Below are 17,237 nucleotides of genomic sequence, written 5' to 3'. Positions count from 1 at the left end.
TTAATCATCTCATTAATTACACTAGTAAACAAATTAATACTTTCTAAATCTCTTAAGCTAAGCAAATGGGTGGCTTTACTTATAATGGGCGGCTTTCCTTGGATCAGCGTGGAGTCACTTCGGTTGTAACTGGAGAAACCGCGAGACACCCAGACTGACGCAAAAATCAACGTAAGCACTTCATCTCCCCCCCCCCCCGGGGGGGGGGGTAACCGGGTATCTCGGGTTCCTCCAGCGTGGCTTCGTTAACCGCTTATATCCCTATCTTGGGACAGAGTGGGAGCCATGTTCTGGTTTGGTGGTGGGTATCTCGGGTAAAACCAGAATTTATTGATATGCCAAAGATTAGATGTAGTGCATCGTAATGAACATTATGTAAATCGAAGAATCAAATAAATCAAGTGAAAGTCTAAGTGCAACGAGCACCAATAATAAATTATAGAAAGTTGTGTAAAATCATATCACAGGAGCAATCAAAAGTTTGATCGATCAAGGATTACATGACAGAGGGGTGGAGCACCCCATTCCGCTCAGACAGTTCAAACGGTACTAGTGTCCTCTTGTCGAAGCAGTCTATTGACGGTGTATTGATAACTCATGTGGTCAATCCTATCCATCCCGATGAAAATTTTACGGGAACCACAGAAAACCAACTTCAGATGAACCAACTTCGCCACCGCTGTGGTGACGGTAGAGTTCGAACCCGGGTTTTCGCATTCGACCACCACAGTGGTTTAGTGTACATACCTAAGTTTGACTGTAGTAGTCTTGAATGAAACGGTTTCTGCCCAGCTCTGCGAACCCTTAGCCCACCACCTCAAAACCCGGCACCATTGGCACAGTGACTCGAAACAACGAGCCAGTGATACCATTGCCACGACGATGTTCAGTGTAAGTGGCTGAGCAACTGACCTCCAAATGCAGAGAGGACGAACGCAAAGGGTTCGCTCACTCAAACTGCCGGGGGCCACGATGCCCGGTACCTCTCTGGTCCACAGAGCTAAGCCAAACTAACAGGGGAGAAAGAACACTAACGAAAACCACAAAAACGTCAAACGAAGACATTGGGAACCCTTCCCAGAGCTACCTAACCGTGTCAATGCCCACGACCAAAGCCCTGAAAACTGTAATTCTTACCTGAATCTCGATTAAGCCTCATACAGAGGCCTTCCTTCGAGGTTAGATGCAAACACGTCTTACCGGAATGGAATCTCCAACACGAATGATTTTCAACAGACGCTTCAAGAGCTCCAAAATGTATTTTTAAGAGATTCCGTTGCTCAATAATGAGCGAGAAAGTGATTCATTTGTTGAAACACATTGTTATTCAACTATGGTAAGAGCGAATCACAGTGGTGCGCAAACCGTGGGTCATGTCAATGAACTGAGGTGAGGTTGGGGAGGGGCTTGAGAGATTCTCCAAAACTAAAACTTACAAATAAGTAATTTTTATTAAAAAATATGTCGAAACTAAAGAATGCCTTTATTCAGCTGAGCTAATTACCATGTATCATACTGTAATTTGTTTTGTAATGTAATTTTGTCAAATTCTACTTGTACAATAACCAATATATCGGCTACGTCATGCCAGAATCACGAATGCGCAATGTCTTCGCAAAACAAAAAAGAACGTGGGAAATGACATTTGAATGGATTCTCTACCCATGTTACTCTATGGAAGCTATTTTCCTAAGATGTTTTGTAACGTGTGCTTCAAAAGGGAAACACATCCGCGTTTCAGGAACAACTTAGATCAGCGGTTCTCAACCTTTTTTGACTCGCGGAGCCCTTTTCAGTACATAACTTTTAAATAGGAGCCCTGTTTGACTCGAGGAGCCCTTTTTGTATGTAATTTTTATGGTGGAACCATGTAGGCCTCTTTTTTTCATTTTATATATACCTATCAAATTTACTTATTTGTTTTATTTTCCTTAAGTCACCTCGGAGCCCCTAAGAAGTGCACACGGAGCCCCAAGGGCTCCGCGGAGCACCGGTTGAGAACCGCTGGGCTAAGGGGAGGGGGAGGGTCAGGGGGCCGTTGCCCCCCCCCCCCAGCTTTTGAAAATACACTAAAAATGGTACATATATATATATGAAATTATAAATACATTGAGTACATGTTCTTTGCACCCCCCCCCCCCCTGGAAAAAGTTGAAATGACGGCCCTGTACTCTCGTATAGGCTAGACGAGAGGATGAGGAGAGCCAGGGCCAATATTGAGACCCAGGGCCAACAATATTGCATAAATAAATTGGTGTATGCAGCCATTTCTAGTCAGATGGGGGGCGCTCAGAAAAATCTGTTTGCCCAGGGGCTTACGATGCTCTTAAAACGGCCCTGCTTACTATATCATGCGGACGCATATCAGAAAATGTTTGGCGACCTGTTCTGAGAACGGCGGCGCACACTTTGAGAACCATATGCAAAAAATAAATAAACCTGGCAATTTCTTGGAAGGGGAAATGAAATGATAAAATAATTGCCATCACACACGATCTGAATTATTCCTAATTTAATTTCTGCGCGTATTTACACCTGTTCGTTGTCGCATTGCGTTTTCAGCACCACAGGTCAGAGGCTTTAAGAGTGGACAGAGACGTCCCCTTCAAGTCATCCGGGCTCTGGCATTCGGCGAAGATCTGGCCGGGTTTCTGTTGGGCGTTGGCAATCCACTTCAGGCGGCAATCGCATATTATCGGGTTTTCTATGGGGGAAACACAAAAATTATATAAATTAGATACACTCATATACACCCCTTGCCGCATTTTACTGGCGAACAGTTAATCCTGGGCAGGACCGCAACTAGATGCTTGGTCATCCGGGGAGAGGGCGCATTTTGGCGCCCCTTGTAATGTTGAAGGAGAGGTTTGAGAATAGAATTTGAGCCCCCTCTGGTCCAGCGCACGGGGCACGAGACCCGCCTGCTCCCCCAACCCTAGTTGCGGCCCTGGAGGAAGTATACCTCCAGGACTCCTAGAGGTATACTTCCATAAAGAATAGAATTCCAGATACGTCATTCATGTTGCAAGTGGTTGTATAGCCATTAAACTTTTTATACGGACACCCTGCGCTCAAAAACCCAAATAGAAAGTTATTGCCCTGTCTCTACTGTGGCCAACAAAAAAAATCCCACGTTTCTAAGGGAAATATTCGCTGTGATATTGCACTTAGAATTCAAAAATCGAAGGAAAATTGAGAAAGAAGAGCATAATGAGCTCGTCTTTTAGGGGTGCTCTTTCCCCCCCAACTTTTTCCCGATTTTTAAATTCAAATGTCTCAGCGAATATTGCATTTAAGAAAGTGGAACCTTTTTTGTTGGCTTCAGGAGAGACAGGTTAACAACTTACTTGGTTTTGAGCACAGAGCGTATGTATCAAAAGTTGATTTTTTTAAATTTTATTTTGGTAACCCTTACAACATGAATGGCGTATCTGAGCTCTGCACGGTGCTTGGATAATTTTTCTAACTGGAAGTTCGGTTCGCCAGTAAAATGCGGCAACGGCAATTATGGAACCACCCCCTTGTATGTATTCGACAAGAATTGCTTTATGAATTCATATAAGAGCAACGTTTCTCAACCTCTGGTCCCTTCTTTCTTTCAAACCGAACACAACTCCGGTCTATCGCCATGGGCAATTAACCACCGAGTGAGTTGTGCCGGAAATCTGAGTGCGTGTACCTAACAGTCTGAATGCATGTCTAGTATTTTGTGTGATTTTTTTCAGCGCTGCCATCTATATTTCAGGAGGGAAGTGTAATGATTGAATTGTACCTAATTTGTACCGTTGTGGGCCTGTTGCTGTCTGTGGGGAGATCTTTTGAAGGGAGAAGATTGGCTCGTATTTCCGAGCCTCGAAACCACGGAAAACCAACTTCAGCTGACTACCACCACCACTGTGGTGACGTTGGGATTCCCCAGAATAGGTATTAGCTATACAGAATAGGTAGGTATTCCGATATAAGGGAAAAAAATTAGATCTTTATAATTATGGGGGAAACTCTATCGCATTGAGGGAAAATTCGGGGAATTACGATCCAAGTACTATATAATTGTAGCCAAAAATTTAACTTTTTAAAAGTTTGTTAATCGTTGCCAAAATTGCTAAAGCGCAGGGAAATATGGGGTAATAGCTACGAATTTTGCAGTAAACAAAAATGCCTTTCATGCAAGAAAAAAAAAATTCATCATGATAAGATAACCATGTTTAATTGAAAGAAACACTGAAAATAGTAAACTTAAAAAAGGCCAAAAAAAAAAAAAAAAACATCGCCAATTGTCACCAAAATCGTTGCCAGAACTTGCAAAATCGCCAATTGTTGTGTTAAATTTAAAAATATATACAGTACATATATTTATGGTAGAGAGAAATGAAGGGCTACTGTGTATTGTAGCGAATCGAAGTACACTTCCAGGGAAGAAAAAAAAAATTCAACAATATCAATGTGCGTACTTATGAATTATAACAACAGTTATCATACATAAGGGTGCGATTATAGTGAACGCGTGTCTCCAATTCTAGAAACCCGCGCCGTCTCCGATTGGTTGAAAACCCGAATTTCAAGCTGAAAAAAAGTTGAAATTCAGGTTTTTAAGCAATCGGAGACGATGTGGCTTTCCAGAATCGGAAACACGCGTGCACTATAATCGCTCCCCAACATAGTTTTACAAGTTATTAAAATTGACTCCATTCACGATTTTAGTGAAGATTATAAATTCAAATAAGCTTCGCGTTGAAAGAATTAGGCAATTGTATGAAGGAACTCAAAGCGGTCAAAGGTATGTGGAAATACGAAATTGTATCATAAAATAGAGACATATGGTCAACTCACTCATGCTGTGAATTAGTGGTCCGTCGAATCGTTTCATACTGGGCCTTGGCATGGAAATGTTGAAAACGCGGATATAGAGATATTGATATAGTTCCATTGCGTGCCCGGGCCCGCACCCTGAAATATCTTACACAATTTCTGAACACATATTGAAATATTAACCCTCGAGTGCACGGGTTGGGTCTGTGAGACGCACGCGCATGTATTTTTCTCTGATTTACCAACAGGTGGCAGGAACTATTTTCTTGAAGTTCTCGCTAATTTCCCTTAATTACAATTTATAATGTAACTGAAATGATATAATCATTAATCAATCAAAATATTATAAGCAAAAAACTGTTTCAATATTTGTTCATACAACGTATTCGATGATGGGTCTAAGACACCCGACCCATTGCGAAAGCCTCCTGGATATTACTAGTCTTGGCCTGGCTAATCTAGAGCACTAGAGTGGCCCATGGTGCTGTTCCACATCACTCAAGTGACCCACGGCACATTTCCAGATAATTTAATAGATCCGTAACAGTTTTAGATCGCCTAAGTGACCCGCGGCATATTCCCAGATCAATTAAGTGACATGTGGCACAGTTTCAGATCACTCAAGCGGTCAGCGACACATTTTCAAAGCAATGAAGTGGTCCGCACTCTCGTAAAGGTTGAGCACCCTTTGCTATAAGCGAATACGCCCCCCCCCCGGGGGGAGTGAATCCCCGAAAGTATGCATAGTTGACGGGCGGGGGCTAATGTTCCCATCTACTCTTCCGCCTATATATGTCAATTTCTTCCATTTTTTTCCCCCTGAACGCGCCCCATATCCCCCCCCCCAGATCTGCCTATCGGGCAGACTGACCTACCCGGAAATCGTAAGCTAACCGAGTATGCATTGGCGTAGGCTTTCCACTTCCGGCGTGTAATTGAGAATGAGAATATACCGGGGTTGTTAAAACCAAAACACACTACACCCATGTGACGTGATTTCACATCATGTCGGAGACGTTGTTTATTCTGATTCATGAAAATTCTGTGACAGGAGAATTCCGCGTCACAAAATATCCACGAATCAGAATTCACAACGTCTCTGACGTGACGTGTGAGAGGAGTCTGATCCACACCTTCTACAGCAGAAAGCCTCCGCGCGAAGCTCGTGACGTCACTGAAGTCGTCGTCAATTTCACCAATAGTCATTGAATATATGTACTACAAAAAAAAAGTTAAAGATTTCACATACGTCGGACTGCTATATCCAATGGCTACAGGTGAAATGGACAGCTTCGGTGACGTCAAAACTTCGCGCGGGGAGGATTTATGCTGTAGAAGGTGTTGGTCTGGTACTACTGAGTGCCAACAAGGCGACCTTCTTATCAAGTTTTCTGGCTTCACTTGCTGTAAATTGAAAGATGGTCACCTCTTCGACACTCAATAGTACCAGACTCAATTCTGAAGATGGTGGGCGAAACCTCAGAAAGAAACAGCAGACGGCGACCCTAACAGCACGGTAAGTGCTCATCCTCAACAACTGAGCATGCCTAATTTTTGTTCTCCAAACATACAATTTCTCCACAATTTCAGCCGTTCCGTCTTTTTTTGATAGAAATGTCTAGTTTTCCAAAATGAGGTTGGTCTTGAACTTATTACCCTTTTTAGGGTTGGTCTGATTAATCGGTTACGGTTAATCGATCGATTGTTGATCACGCTTAAAAATTTTAGTCGAGTTAATCGACTCGATTAAAACTCGATTGCAATTTGCGGAAAAAAGTTTGCAATTTAACTTGATTTTTTCAACTAAACCGATAAGATGTCTAAATCATGTACCTACTAGCTACAGTACCCGGTTTTCTTCAATTTTTGGTAGGATTGAAAAAGTGACAAACCATTATAAAGGAATAAACTATAATACTGGCGGCACGCACACACACAGCATTAAAGAAATGACAAACCGTTGTAAAGGCATATACATGTCTGAAACGCATTGCTAGGGAACCACGGTAACCAAACTAAGCATTCCGAAAGTGATTGCTAAGGCCCATTAACCATTGTTGCCCGACGGTTCTTCGCCCATTTCGGGAATTTGTCTTGCTCTGACGAACTTCTAAAGTAGCTTATCGTTCAATCCGGGCACTGTTTTGTATGCATGCAAATATGTTCTGTATACAAATATACATAAAATTGTAGATTTGTATACCAAACACATTTGGATAAGTCATCATATTTAAAAATATTTGAATCAATATTTTGATCAAATTGTGGTCGGGGAGGAAATCAAGTTGATGCAACGAAAACTGATAACTTCAGTTTCGTTACGAGTTAGATGAGAATTCCAGAACACTAGACCAAAATCTATTGTTTCCAGTGCGAGAATAGTTTTCCCTATTCTTGAAGCATCAGCTCCCCTCCTCACATGTACCATGTAGGGCCGTATTCACCGACATGGTTTAAACTGTAGACACAATTTGTAGATAAAAGATCAACATAGATTAGTTAAAAACCTGAATTTAACCAATCCGTGTCGATCTCCTATCAAAAAATTGTGATTATAGTTTAAACCATGTCAGTGAATACCGCCCTTAGAAGTTTCTAGAAAAACAAAGAAATGGGTTGAAAAAAACAAGAGAGAAAGAAATAATTTTTTTAAAAATATTCGATTAAAATTCGATGAATCAGTCGATTAATCGATTAAAAAAAATTATTTACCAGTTAAAAATTACAATCGATTACCAGTCCTACTTTCTTTTTGAATCCTAAAAAATTAATCCTAATCTTTTACTAGCCTAAGTCGATTATAATAGCCTCGGTTGTTACGACGCCTCGACGATAACGTCAATATTTGCCAGTCCGGACTGATTCCCATGAAGAATAATGTTAACGAACATTGCTTTCAAAATGTCGATGAAAAGCAACCAGGTGAAAAATTTACCCGGCAATGGGCTTTCAAAGGATGAGAATCGCTGCTCTAGACTGATCTATAGATACACCGCTGATCACTTGAGTGATCTGTAAATGCACTGCAAGTTATTTAACCTCTTTACGATCACGGGCTTAATATTACGTCGAAACACCAGGGGATAAATATAATAAATTCAGCTAAGTGTTCGCTGTGTTTTCTTTCCTCTCTCTCTTCACCATCGCGAAGCTTTATAGCAACCCCATTATCTGCGGAAGTTGTTTTTTTCTTTCTCTCATTTCTTTTACAGTATGTGCTTCCACTACTGTATATACATGGTAGAACGAAAGAAAACACGTAGGGTGAGGATGAAGAAAGGATTTTTTTCTTTCCCCTCCTTTTTTTCCAACGTATGGTTAGGTTACCATATTTATCGCCGATTCGTTAAATAGAGATAATCCACAAATTCCTTGCCAAAACCTTGTACGTGAAGTGGTTACGTGATCGGGAAATCTGCCGCGAATCACTTAAATGATGTAGAACTGCACCAGATCACTCAAATGTATGCCACGGACCGCTTAAGTGCTCTGGAACAGTATCACTCAAGTGACCTATAAATATGCTGATTAGTTCATTTTCAGAAAGTTAGGGTTCGAGATCACGGGCCACATCCAGTGCCGTCTTAACGCATGGGTCTACCCGGGTACGGCCAGGGAGTCTCAAGAGAATAGGGCCTCACAAAAATGAGACCCGGTTGAAATTTTCTAGGATTTACCAGGTAGGGCCTGCGTATAACCACTTGGTACTCTTAATGCCCATGGTACTCTTAAGACGGCCCTGGCAACATCAGGTAACTCTGAGGGCCACAGGTTAAGCCTGTGGCACGTGGTCTGACCCCAGAAATGAGTTTCGACGTGGAATTTTGGTTTGGTAAGAAACATTCCACAATCAAAGCGTTTTGTTTTGTACTCTCGTAGGTCGATAACACTTCGGACTGAAATCGTGCGATAACAAGAGATAACATCAATGATCGATAACAATGATAACAACAACAATAACAACAGTTATGATAATTACCTTTGAGGTAGATGAACTTCAATTGTTTCCAGATCGGAGAAAAGACTTTCTCGTCGATGCTGTGCATCTTATTCCCTCTCAAGAAAATCATCTTCAGATTCGGCAAATCATCGAAGACTCCTATCGGGAACGTCCTGATCGAGTTGTTGCTGAATAACAACCACAACAATAATAATTTCCTCAAAATATTTCAGAAATTAGTAATATATTTTTGGTAATTATTAATCAATATCTACCATCGAAGATCATTTTGAAGAATATATTCCCTCTTTCTTGGGGTGAGAGAGAGAGGCTTGCAAATTTTTTGCTACCCTTTACCCATTATAATACAATTTGCTTCATCACTTATTCCTCAAACTGGCCGCCCTCACATAACCCCCCCCCCCCCAGAAATATGCCCCGTCTCAAAAGCACTCTTTTGGTCAGTCATATGCTTTTATGTAATCCTCTAGATCACTTTATTCGTCCCTCGCTCACTCTTTTGGTCACTCTAGGTTCTAGGTCATTCTTTTACTCACTCAATGACGTGGCTACTCACTCTTAGATCACTCTTCCATACTTACACACTCTCTCGTGCGTAGTCACTCATTAATCTGACAAGGAGTCAGACCTTACTCTATTTTGGTCACTCGCTCTTTTGATCAATCACTGACCTGGCCCCTCACTTTCTAGGTCACTACTTGAGTTCTCTCTAGGTCTCTCGTTTGGCCACTCATTCTTTTACGCACTCTAGGTCACTCTTGAGGTCACTCAGCGACCTGTCCTTCGCTCTCTAGGCAGAGGCGGATTCATAGTTTTGCCGCTTTTCTCCAATTCCAGTCTAATTTCCTTGACCCACTCATTCCTCAAATTTGCCGCACTGGGCTATAGCCCGCTTAGCGTCCCCTGTAAATACGACTCTGTGCACAACCAGTAATGCACACTACACATCGCCGAAAATATTCGGTCACCTTGAAAACAAATGGTGAAAGCTCTGTGATTGTGCTCCGGCTGGAAGGAGCCGAATATTTCTGCCTTTGAAATGGTTATACAAGTTGTCCCATCAATTCGTGAGCGAAAGACCATGTCAGTGAGTGACCAAAAGAAAGACCTACAAAGTTTTCAAGTATGTGAGTAGTCAAAAGAGTGGCCTGAATGAACAGGTCGATGTGCGGACCAAAATAATGGCCAAGGAAATGTGCAGGCATGTGAGTGACCAAAAAAAAAAAAACCCCCTAGAGAATGTTTGAGCATGGGGAGTGACCTTGAAAGCGAGGGACCAGGTCGGTGAGCGGCCAAAAGATTTACCAAGAAAGTGTGCAGGCGCGTGATTAGCCTAAATAATGACTAACCCAGAGAGCGAAGGACCATGTCATTGAGTGACTAAAAGACTCATCTAGAGAGCGAGAGACCACGATAACACGATAAATGCATAGCCGTACCATATTTCCTTCATAAAAATATGGAAAATCGCTATGCATACGTGATATCACCAATTATCGCCAAAAAATTATCAAATGCGAGTAATGTTGCTAATTGCAGCCAAGAAATTTTCAAAGACAAGTAAAGTTGCCAATCTCTCAAAAAAATGTCAAACACTACTAAATTTGCCAATCGCGGCCAATAAAAATTGTCAAACACAAATAAAGTCGCCAATTTCAGCCCAGAAATTTTCAAAGGCGAATAAAGTTGCAAAAAAAATTACAGGCAAATAAAGTTGCAATATATATATATATATATATAGATATAGATGTCTTCTCTTACCTCAAATTGATATTTTCCAGAAACTCCGCTGGTTTCGGGAACATGCTCCTCTCAACTGTCTTGATGTTATTGTCAGACAGTACCAATTCGCGTAACGTGGTCAAGCTGGCGAACGCTGTGTCGGCGATACCGGTCATGCTGTTGCCCTTGAGGACCAGCTTCGTCAGACCGGGCAGTTTGACGTCTTCAAAGCCAGTGGCGTACACGTAATCCGAATCCAGAACCTCGATGGATCTGAGTTTGGTCATTTTCTTCAGATTGGTCCAGTCCCAGTTGCTGACGAAGCTTCCTCGCTCGACGACCAGCTCCTCCAACTGCTCCTCCAGTCCAGTGAAGGCTTCTCTGGTGTCCGTTAGGGATACCAGGTTCGTTCCTCTGATGTGAATCCGCTGAAATCGAACAAAGATTGAAAAAAATCTAATCTCTATTACTGAATCCGGAATCGCGGTATTGTTTTAACACGTTTTTTGGTGGGCCAAAAGGCTTATTAGAAAGATGAATGAGCGACCGTAGGAGTGATCAGATATATCCGGGCGAAATTTCGACCGAGATGGGGGTCAAGTGAGTGGGTGAGTGACCCTATGAGTGGATGATTGATTATATGAGTGTTTGAGTGATCGTATGAATGACCAATTGAATGCCCATATGAATCACCAATTGTATGCCCATATGAATCACCAATTGAATGCCCATATGAATCACCAATTGAATGCCCATATGAATCACCAATTGAATGCCCATATGAATCACCAATTGAATGCCCATATGAATCACCAATTGAATGCCCATATGAATCACCAATTGAATGCCCATATGAATCACCAATTGAATGCCCATATGAATCACCAATTGAATGCCCATATGAATCACCGAAGTAGTATATGATTGAGTGACCGAGTGAGTATGCGATCGAGTTAGCACATAATTGAAAGACACACTCATGAGCTCACCCACTCAATTAATCATTTATACGGTCACTCACCTACTCACTTGAGTCAATCAGGGGTGAAATGTCCTGGGTCAAATGTCGGGGGTGGAACGTCGGGGGGGCCAAATATCAACGGCGGAACGTCCGAACGCGAGAAGTGCCAAGAGCGGAACGTCGGGGGCGGAATGGCAGGGACAGTACATGAAGGCCAAATGTCAGGAGTGGAACGTCGGGGCCCAAAACGTCCGAGGGCGAGAAGTGCCAAGGGAAATGGGGCGTCGGGGGTGAAATGTCAGGGACGGAACGTCCGGGGCTGAATGTCAGGAGTGGAACGTCCGAGGGCGAGAAGTGCCAGGAGTGAAATGTCCGTAGGGGAGATGAGACTCATGTGTTTATATATCTCTGGATATCCCGTAAAGTACACGTAAATTCTGAAATCCAACAATGCTCACTTGCAGTGGATAAAAAAAATTCCAAAAAAAACATCCTTTTTACAGGACAAATCTTTTTTTCTTTTTGTTTACCCTATCAATTCGTAATCGAGGGGACCTACCAATAATATCTCAATCCTGGCTCTAAGTTAAAGGGGGGCGGGGAGCACGGTTGAGATCATAGACGCTCGCGGGGAAAGGAAAAATTTTTATTTCTACATAAAATGTGTATGTACCCTCTAAAATTTTTTTCTAAATAATTCTCTCCATTCTATTTAATTTCACCTGCACAGACCTGTTGTTTGTCTGCGCACAGAATTTCGACATCTTTGATGTCTGTGCGAAATGACAAAATTAAATGCTACCTCATAAATTTCAATATTGGGAATTTTTCCCTTACTCAAGCAAAAGTACAGTCCACTCAGCGAAAAAGCAGAGGGAATCATTCTCAGACTCTAAACGTCCATACTTTGTAAACTTATTCACCATGAAGAAGTGATGGCTTTCTTTGTTACTTCAGTCCATAACCAATAAACGGGTAAAATAAAATTTTGTCAGAAAAAATATGCTTTCTAGAAAATATTGGAAAATAAGTGTACAAAGTACGATATATATATACGTGTAATTATATATATATATATATATTAAACTCGCTAATCCGGCACATATCAGAACAGGGTGTGCCGGATTACCGAAATCACCGGATCACTGGAAATCAATTGAAAAAAAGCAACCCATTTAAGTGATATAAACTTCTGCGCACGGACCTGCAGAATGACCCGTTTTCCTCTCCTATGCTTGAAGAAAACCCACCTAAAAACACCGGATTATTGGACTGGCTGGACTAGCGCACGGTCGGATTATCGAGAGTTTACTGTATTATACAGTGTATATCATTGAACTAGAACTAGTGCCGTCACCTATCAAATAAAAAATACAACTGTTGTAATTCTTCGATTGAATTGATGCCCGATTTTTGATGAATGCGCCGCATAGAAAAAGTCAATATAATATGATATTGATGCATGTAAATGTTTTTTGAGCTATATATTTGTTGAATTGCATGTTTACTTCAAAATTTCAACAGTTGTTGTTTGCGTTAGGTAAACTAACGTTAATAAGATGCGCAAGACACAGTCCACAACATCCTCCTGCTTTTCGAAATTGTGATCACGAAGAATATAAACCAGACTCGCTTCTAGTTTATATCCCTTTCGATTACAATTACAAAAAACCAAAGAAGACCATGTCCTGCGCATTTTACTAACGTTAGTTTACCGCACACAAATAGCTATTGTTAAAATTTAGAAGCAAACTTTTGACAATTAAACTAATATTATTGCTCAAAAAATATTTATTGATATCCTACTATGTATATTGACTGTTTCTATGCGGCACATTAATCAAAAATCGGCCATAAATTTCAATCTAAGAATCACAATAGTTGTATTTTTTATTTGATAGGTGGCAGCACTAGTTCCAGTTCACAATGATGTTTCATAAAATATACAGTATATATTGTACAATTATGTACGCTTGTTTTCAATATTTTCACACGTGAAAGCACATTTTTACTGATAAAATTTTATTTTTACCCGTTTATTGGTTATGGGCAAAAGTAACAAAGAAAGGCACCATTTTTTTTATGGTGAGTAAGTTTACAAAGTATGGACGTTTAGAGTCTGAAATGACTGAGAATCCTTCCAGGCACACAAAGTTTTTACGCTGGGCAGAGAAAAATTCCCTTTATTGTATAAGGTAGCATATTAGGTGCAGATATCGAAATTCTGTGCTCAGAAAAACAACAGGTCAGTACAAAAGAGAATGTGGCCTCTGTCTGGTAAAAAAATTATCCCCATAATACCCCACGGTAACTATTATTTTTTTTGAAAACCACCAAAATAAAAAAATTTATTTAGTTCAGCCGCGTGTTTTAAGCAGGCTGATGTTTTTAATTAATACTATTTCATAGATTATCTGATATTTACGTGTGCTCAATATGCGAGTGAAAGCGAAGTAGGGTTTCGAGATATATTCCTAAACTTGGACATAAGGGGACACATGCGCACTCATCTTTAGCTGCGTTCCTCACATATGTTTACAACGGAAGGCGCTAATCCTCGCACCAATAATCAACGATAATTGTCAACCAAAACAGAACCGTTCTTAATATGTGTACATTTTTATGACTGTACTTTCCAGCGGAAAATATTAATTATCTGGCGTTTAGTGCTTTTTTTTCTGTATTGGAGAAGGAAGAGATTGCCTGATTTTCTAACCCCAGGGCCGTTTCAATACAAGGGCTCGTCAGTCATGGCTCGCGGGGGCCTCCTCGGGTGTATAGGGGCACTCCATGATAAAGGATGAGGTGCTATGATAAATTACAGGTACCGCTTGAGCAAATGCTTCATTTTTCCACGAGGAGATTCGGGCAGTTGACAAGGACCATGTGATTTAGGGCTCTCCGATTAGGGATTTGCTCCAAGCCCCCCCCCCCCCCCCGTATGCGGTTTAAAGGTTTTCTCGCCTGTGAGCTACACAAATTTTGTCGCCCTTCACTCTTATTCTAGTTTTCTGGACTACTCATTTCTTCAAATTAGCCACCCTGGACTAAAGCACGCTTAGCACACCTCCACCGTAAATCTGCCTCTGTATCCAAGTTACTCTGTAGGTCATTCTCAGGCTTTCGCCACCTCTAGATCACTGTTTTCGGCCCTTGAGCGAAGTACAACATGGGCGGTCAACCCTTTTACCCATACAAACCGTGCCACAATTGAGATTATTTTCGATGGGCGTGCCACTGTGCAAATTTTTAACATGCAGAGCATACGTACCGTTTTATGGGACAAGAGAATTCTCTTCGTTCCTGCAAAATATTGTTCGGCTGTCCTCCTACTTTCTTAAAAATGTTCAGTTTCAAGGAAACATTTTATTTTTTCTGGTTATTATGCTGAGGTGAACTTGGAAAGAAAAGTCATCTTGTCTCCGCCGGGACTTTTCTTTCCGAGTTCACCTCAGCATAATATCCAGAAAAAATAAAATGTTTCCTTGATATCTTGAGCTGAGAAAAAACGCCATCTATCTCTCTAAATGTTCAGTTTGTCTCCCTTTTGTTTATTATTATTTTTTTATACAATCGATTATCGCAATGCAGATTATGTATGTACGTATATCGGTAGAAGTTCATCTTACTTTCACCATGTATTGACACCGGGACCTGAAGGCTCAGGGTAATTGAACCCACCCGCTCCCCGTCAAGAATTCACGGATATACAATGTAATTGAATTATGCAATGCATGTTCCCATGCAGACGATTCTGTCTCGTACTCATGGGATGCTCAACAATTATGCTAAAAAATTCAAAACCGAACAGAAAGTCATTTGATTGAAAATTGGAATAGTATTTCTTTAATTTTTTTTAAAGTGTTCGCGTGCCACTCCTGATACTATGGCGTGAGACGCGTGGTTGGCCACCCCTGGTGTAGACAGTGCCGTCTTAACGCATGGGGGCCCACGAGAATGAAATGTGGTTTAAATTTTCGAGTGTAAACATGTAAATTGAAAGGCACAAATTTATAACCACGTAGGGACCTCAGAAAAATCGCTTTGCGCCGGGGGTCCACGATGCTCTTGAAACGGCCCTGAGTGCAGATTATGACACTGAAAGGTGGACTTACCCTGTACGAAGTGCCTTGGAAAGTGTCATGATTGATGTACCTGAGTTCCGAGTCATCGATGACGAACTCGGACACGTGAAACCTGTTCGTGCATTGGACGACTAAATTCAAGTTGAGCTCGGACGATATTTTCGGGCAGATCAATCGACGTCCGAATTTACCCGGTTGGCATTGGCAAGGGTTGCTGGAGCTGAGTTGAGAGCAGTTTCTTCTGGCTATCGCCGCAGACGTGCAAATAGCCACCACGATGAAGACTTTAATTGATGTTGTCATCTCTCTCTCTCTGCTCGTGTTCGGATCCGGATGAAAATGTATCCGTGGAAAAAAGAGCTAAAATAAAGACCTGGGAAATTTTATTCAGTTGTCTGCTTGCCTGGAAGACATTTTCAAGATAACAACTGTTATCTGTAGTTTTTTTTGCAAAGCGTTGAAATCAATCTGCAGAATGTGACAGCACCTACGAGTAATGCTGGGATAAACTGTTTAGCGACGTCATTCCTTGACTTCGTAATCGATTACACATTTGCTATCGTAATTTTTATGGCTAATATTTAAAGCTATTATTTTACCATCAAAATTTTTTTATCAAACCTTATATACACTAGGGACTCACCCGGAGGCGTATCCAGAGAACGGGGCGGGGGCTAAAACGGTGGCAAATTCAGAAATGAGTGGGTCATGAAAATTATAGTAGAACGGGGAAAGGGCGGCAAAATCCTAAATATGCTTCTGACTAGGGGGGTCATTCAAGTATTACGTCATCATCGAGGGGGGGGGAGGGGTTTTGAAGGTTGCTTACGTCATCAACCACCCCTTTTTGAAGATATGAAATATTCTAAGCTGCTGACGAAATTTTGCTGACAGGGGGGGTCAGTGTTTTGCTGACAAGGTGGGGAGGGGGTCAAAAACGGCTGAAAATCTGCTTACGTAATACTTGAATGGCCCCTAGAGAGCTGGGGATGCGTGTATGTAAGTGACCTAGAGAGTGTGCAAGTATTCAAGAGACCACGAAAGTGATCTGGGGAGCATGAAAGTACAGTCGGCCTCAAAGAAACGGGATATGAACGGTTTCAACTCAAAATATCCAGTAAAGTGGGTTATTCGATTATGCAGGGAAGAATTCAGTTTCTGTTTAACACCGTAAGTATAATTTCTACACGAGGTTTGTTCAAAAGTATCCGACCATAATTTTTCGTGCGCAAACCAATGAAGCTAGGGAAGCGTGGTTTGGTGCACGTACGTAAGCGGTCCTGGTGCGCATGCTTGAATTTTTCCCTGTCTGCAGAAGCTGCCAGTCCCCGGCAGACCGCCGGTCATTTGGCAGTACAGCATGTCATTTGGCAAGGGAGTGTGTAAATCTTGTAGGGGTCACACCAGCTACGACGGATATGAACGGTATTGAGATATACTGACGGCTACAAGATTGTGAAAGCGACAAGTGGCGCATTTGTTGTCGAGCGCAAAAATGGATCAAACGTTTACGAATAGAGTAGCCAACTAGCGGACCATAATAGTGCCCCTTCCAGGCGGAGCTGTACGCGATTCTCAACGCCATTATGTGGGCAGTGAACTGTTCCAGCTCAGTGGCCATCTCATCTTCACGGACATTTATTACATTTGGCTAATGAAAACCACCAACGAGACACCAAGTTCCCATGCTGGTTTTTAC

At 41.6% G+C, this 17,237-nt stretch overlaps 1 protein-coding gene across 1 annotated transcript; it reads right to left on the bottom strand.

Moving 5' to 3' along the window:
- Positions 1-2,495: 2,495 nt before the first annotated feature.
- On the bottom strand, positions 2,496-15,994 carry LOC149068815 (leucine-rich repeat transmembrane protein FLRT3-like). The gene is made up of 4 exons (XM_089250811.1): positions 15,569-15,994; positions 10,532-10,920; positions 8,789-8,937; positions 2,496-2,704 (listed from the first exon to the last, which is right to left on the bottom strand). The coding sequence occupies exons 1-4, from the start codon at positions 15,839-15,841 to the stop codon at positions 2,559-2,561; spliced, it is 957 nt and encodes a 318-aa protein (XP_089106937.1). The 5' UTR covers positions 15,842-15,994; the 3' UTR covers positions 2,496-2,558.
- Positions 15,995-17,237: the final 1,243 nt, after the last annotated feature.

Source organism: Pholcus phalangioides, unplaced genomic scaffold (assembly GCF_987345545.1).
Source record: "Pholcus phalangioides strain wild (caught in Gottingen) unplaced genomic scaffold, Ppha-v1.0 ptg000024l_1, whole genome shotgun sequence".
NCBI lineage: Eukaryota > Metazoa > Arthropoda > Arachnida > Araneae > Pholcidae > Pholcus > Pholcus phalangioides.
Note: the sequence above shows the minus strand (reverse complement) of the source record. Positions and strands in the feature narration are given on the sequence as shown.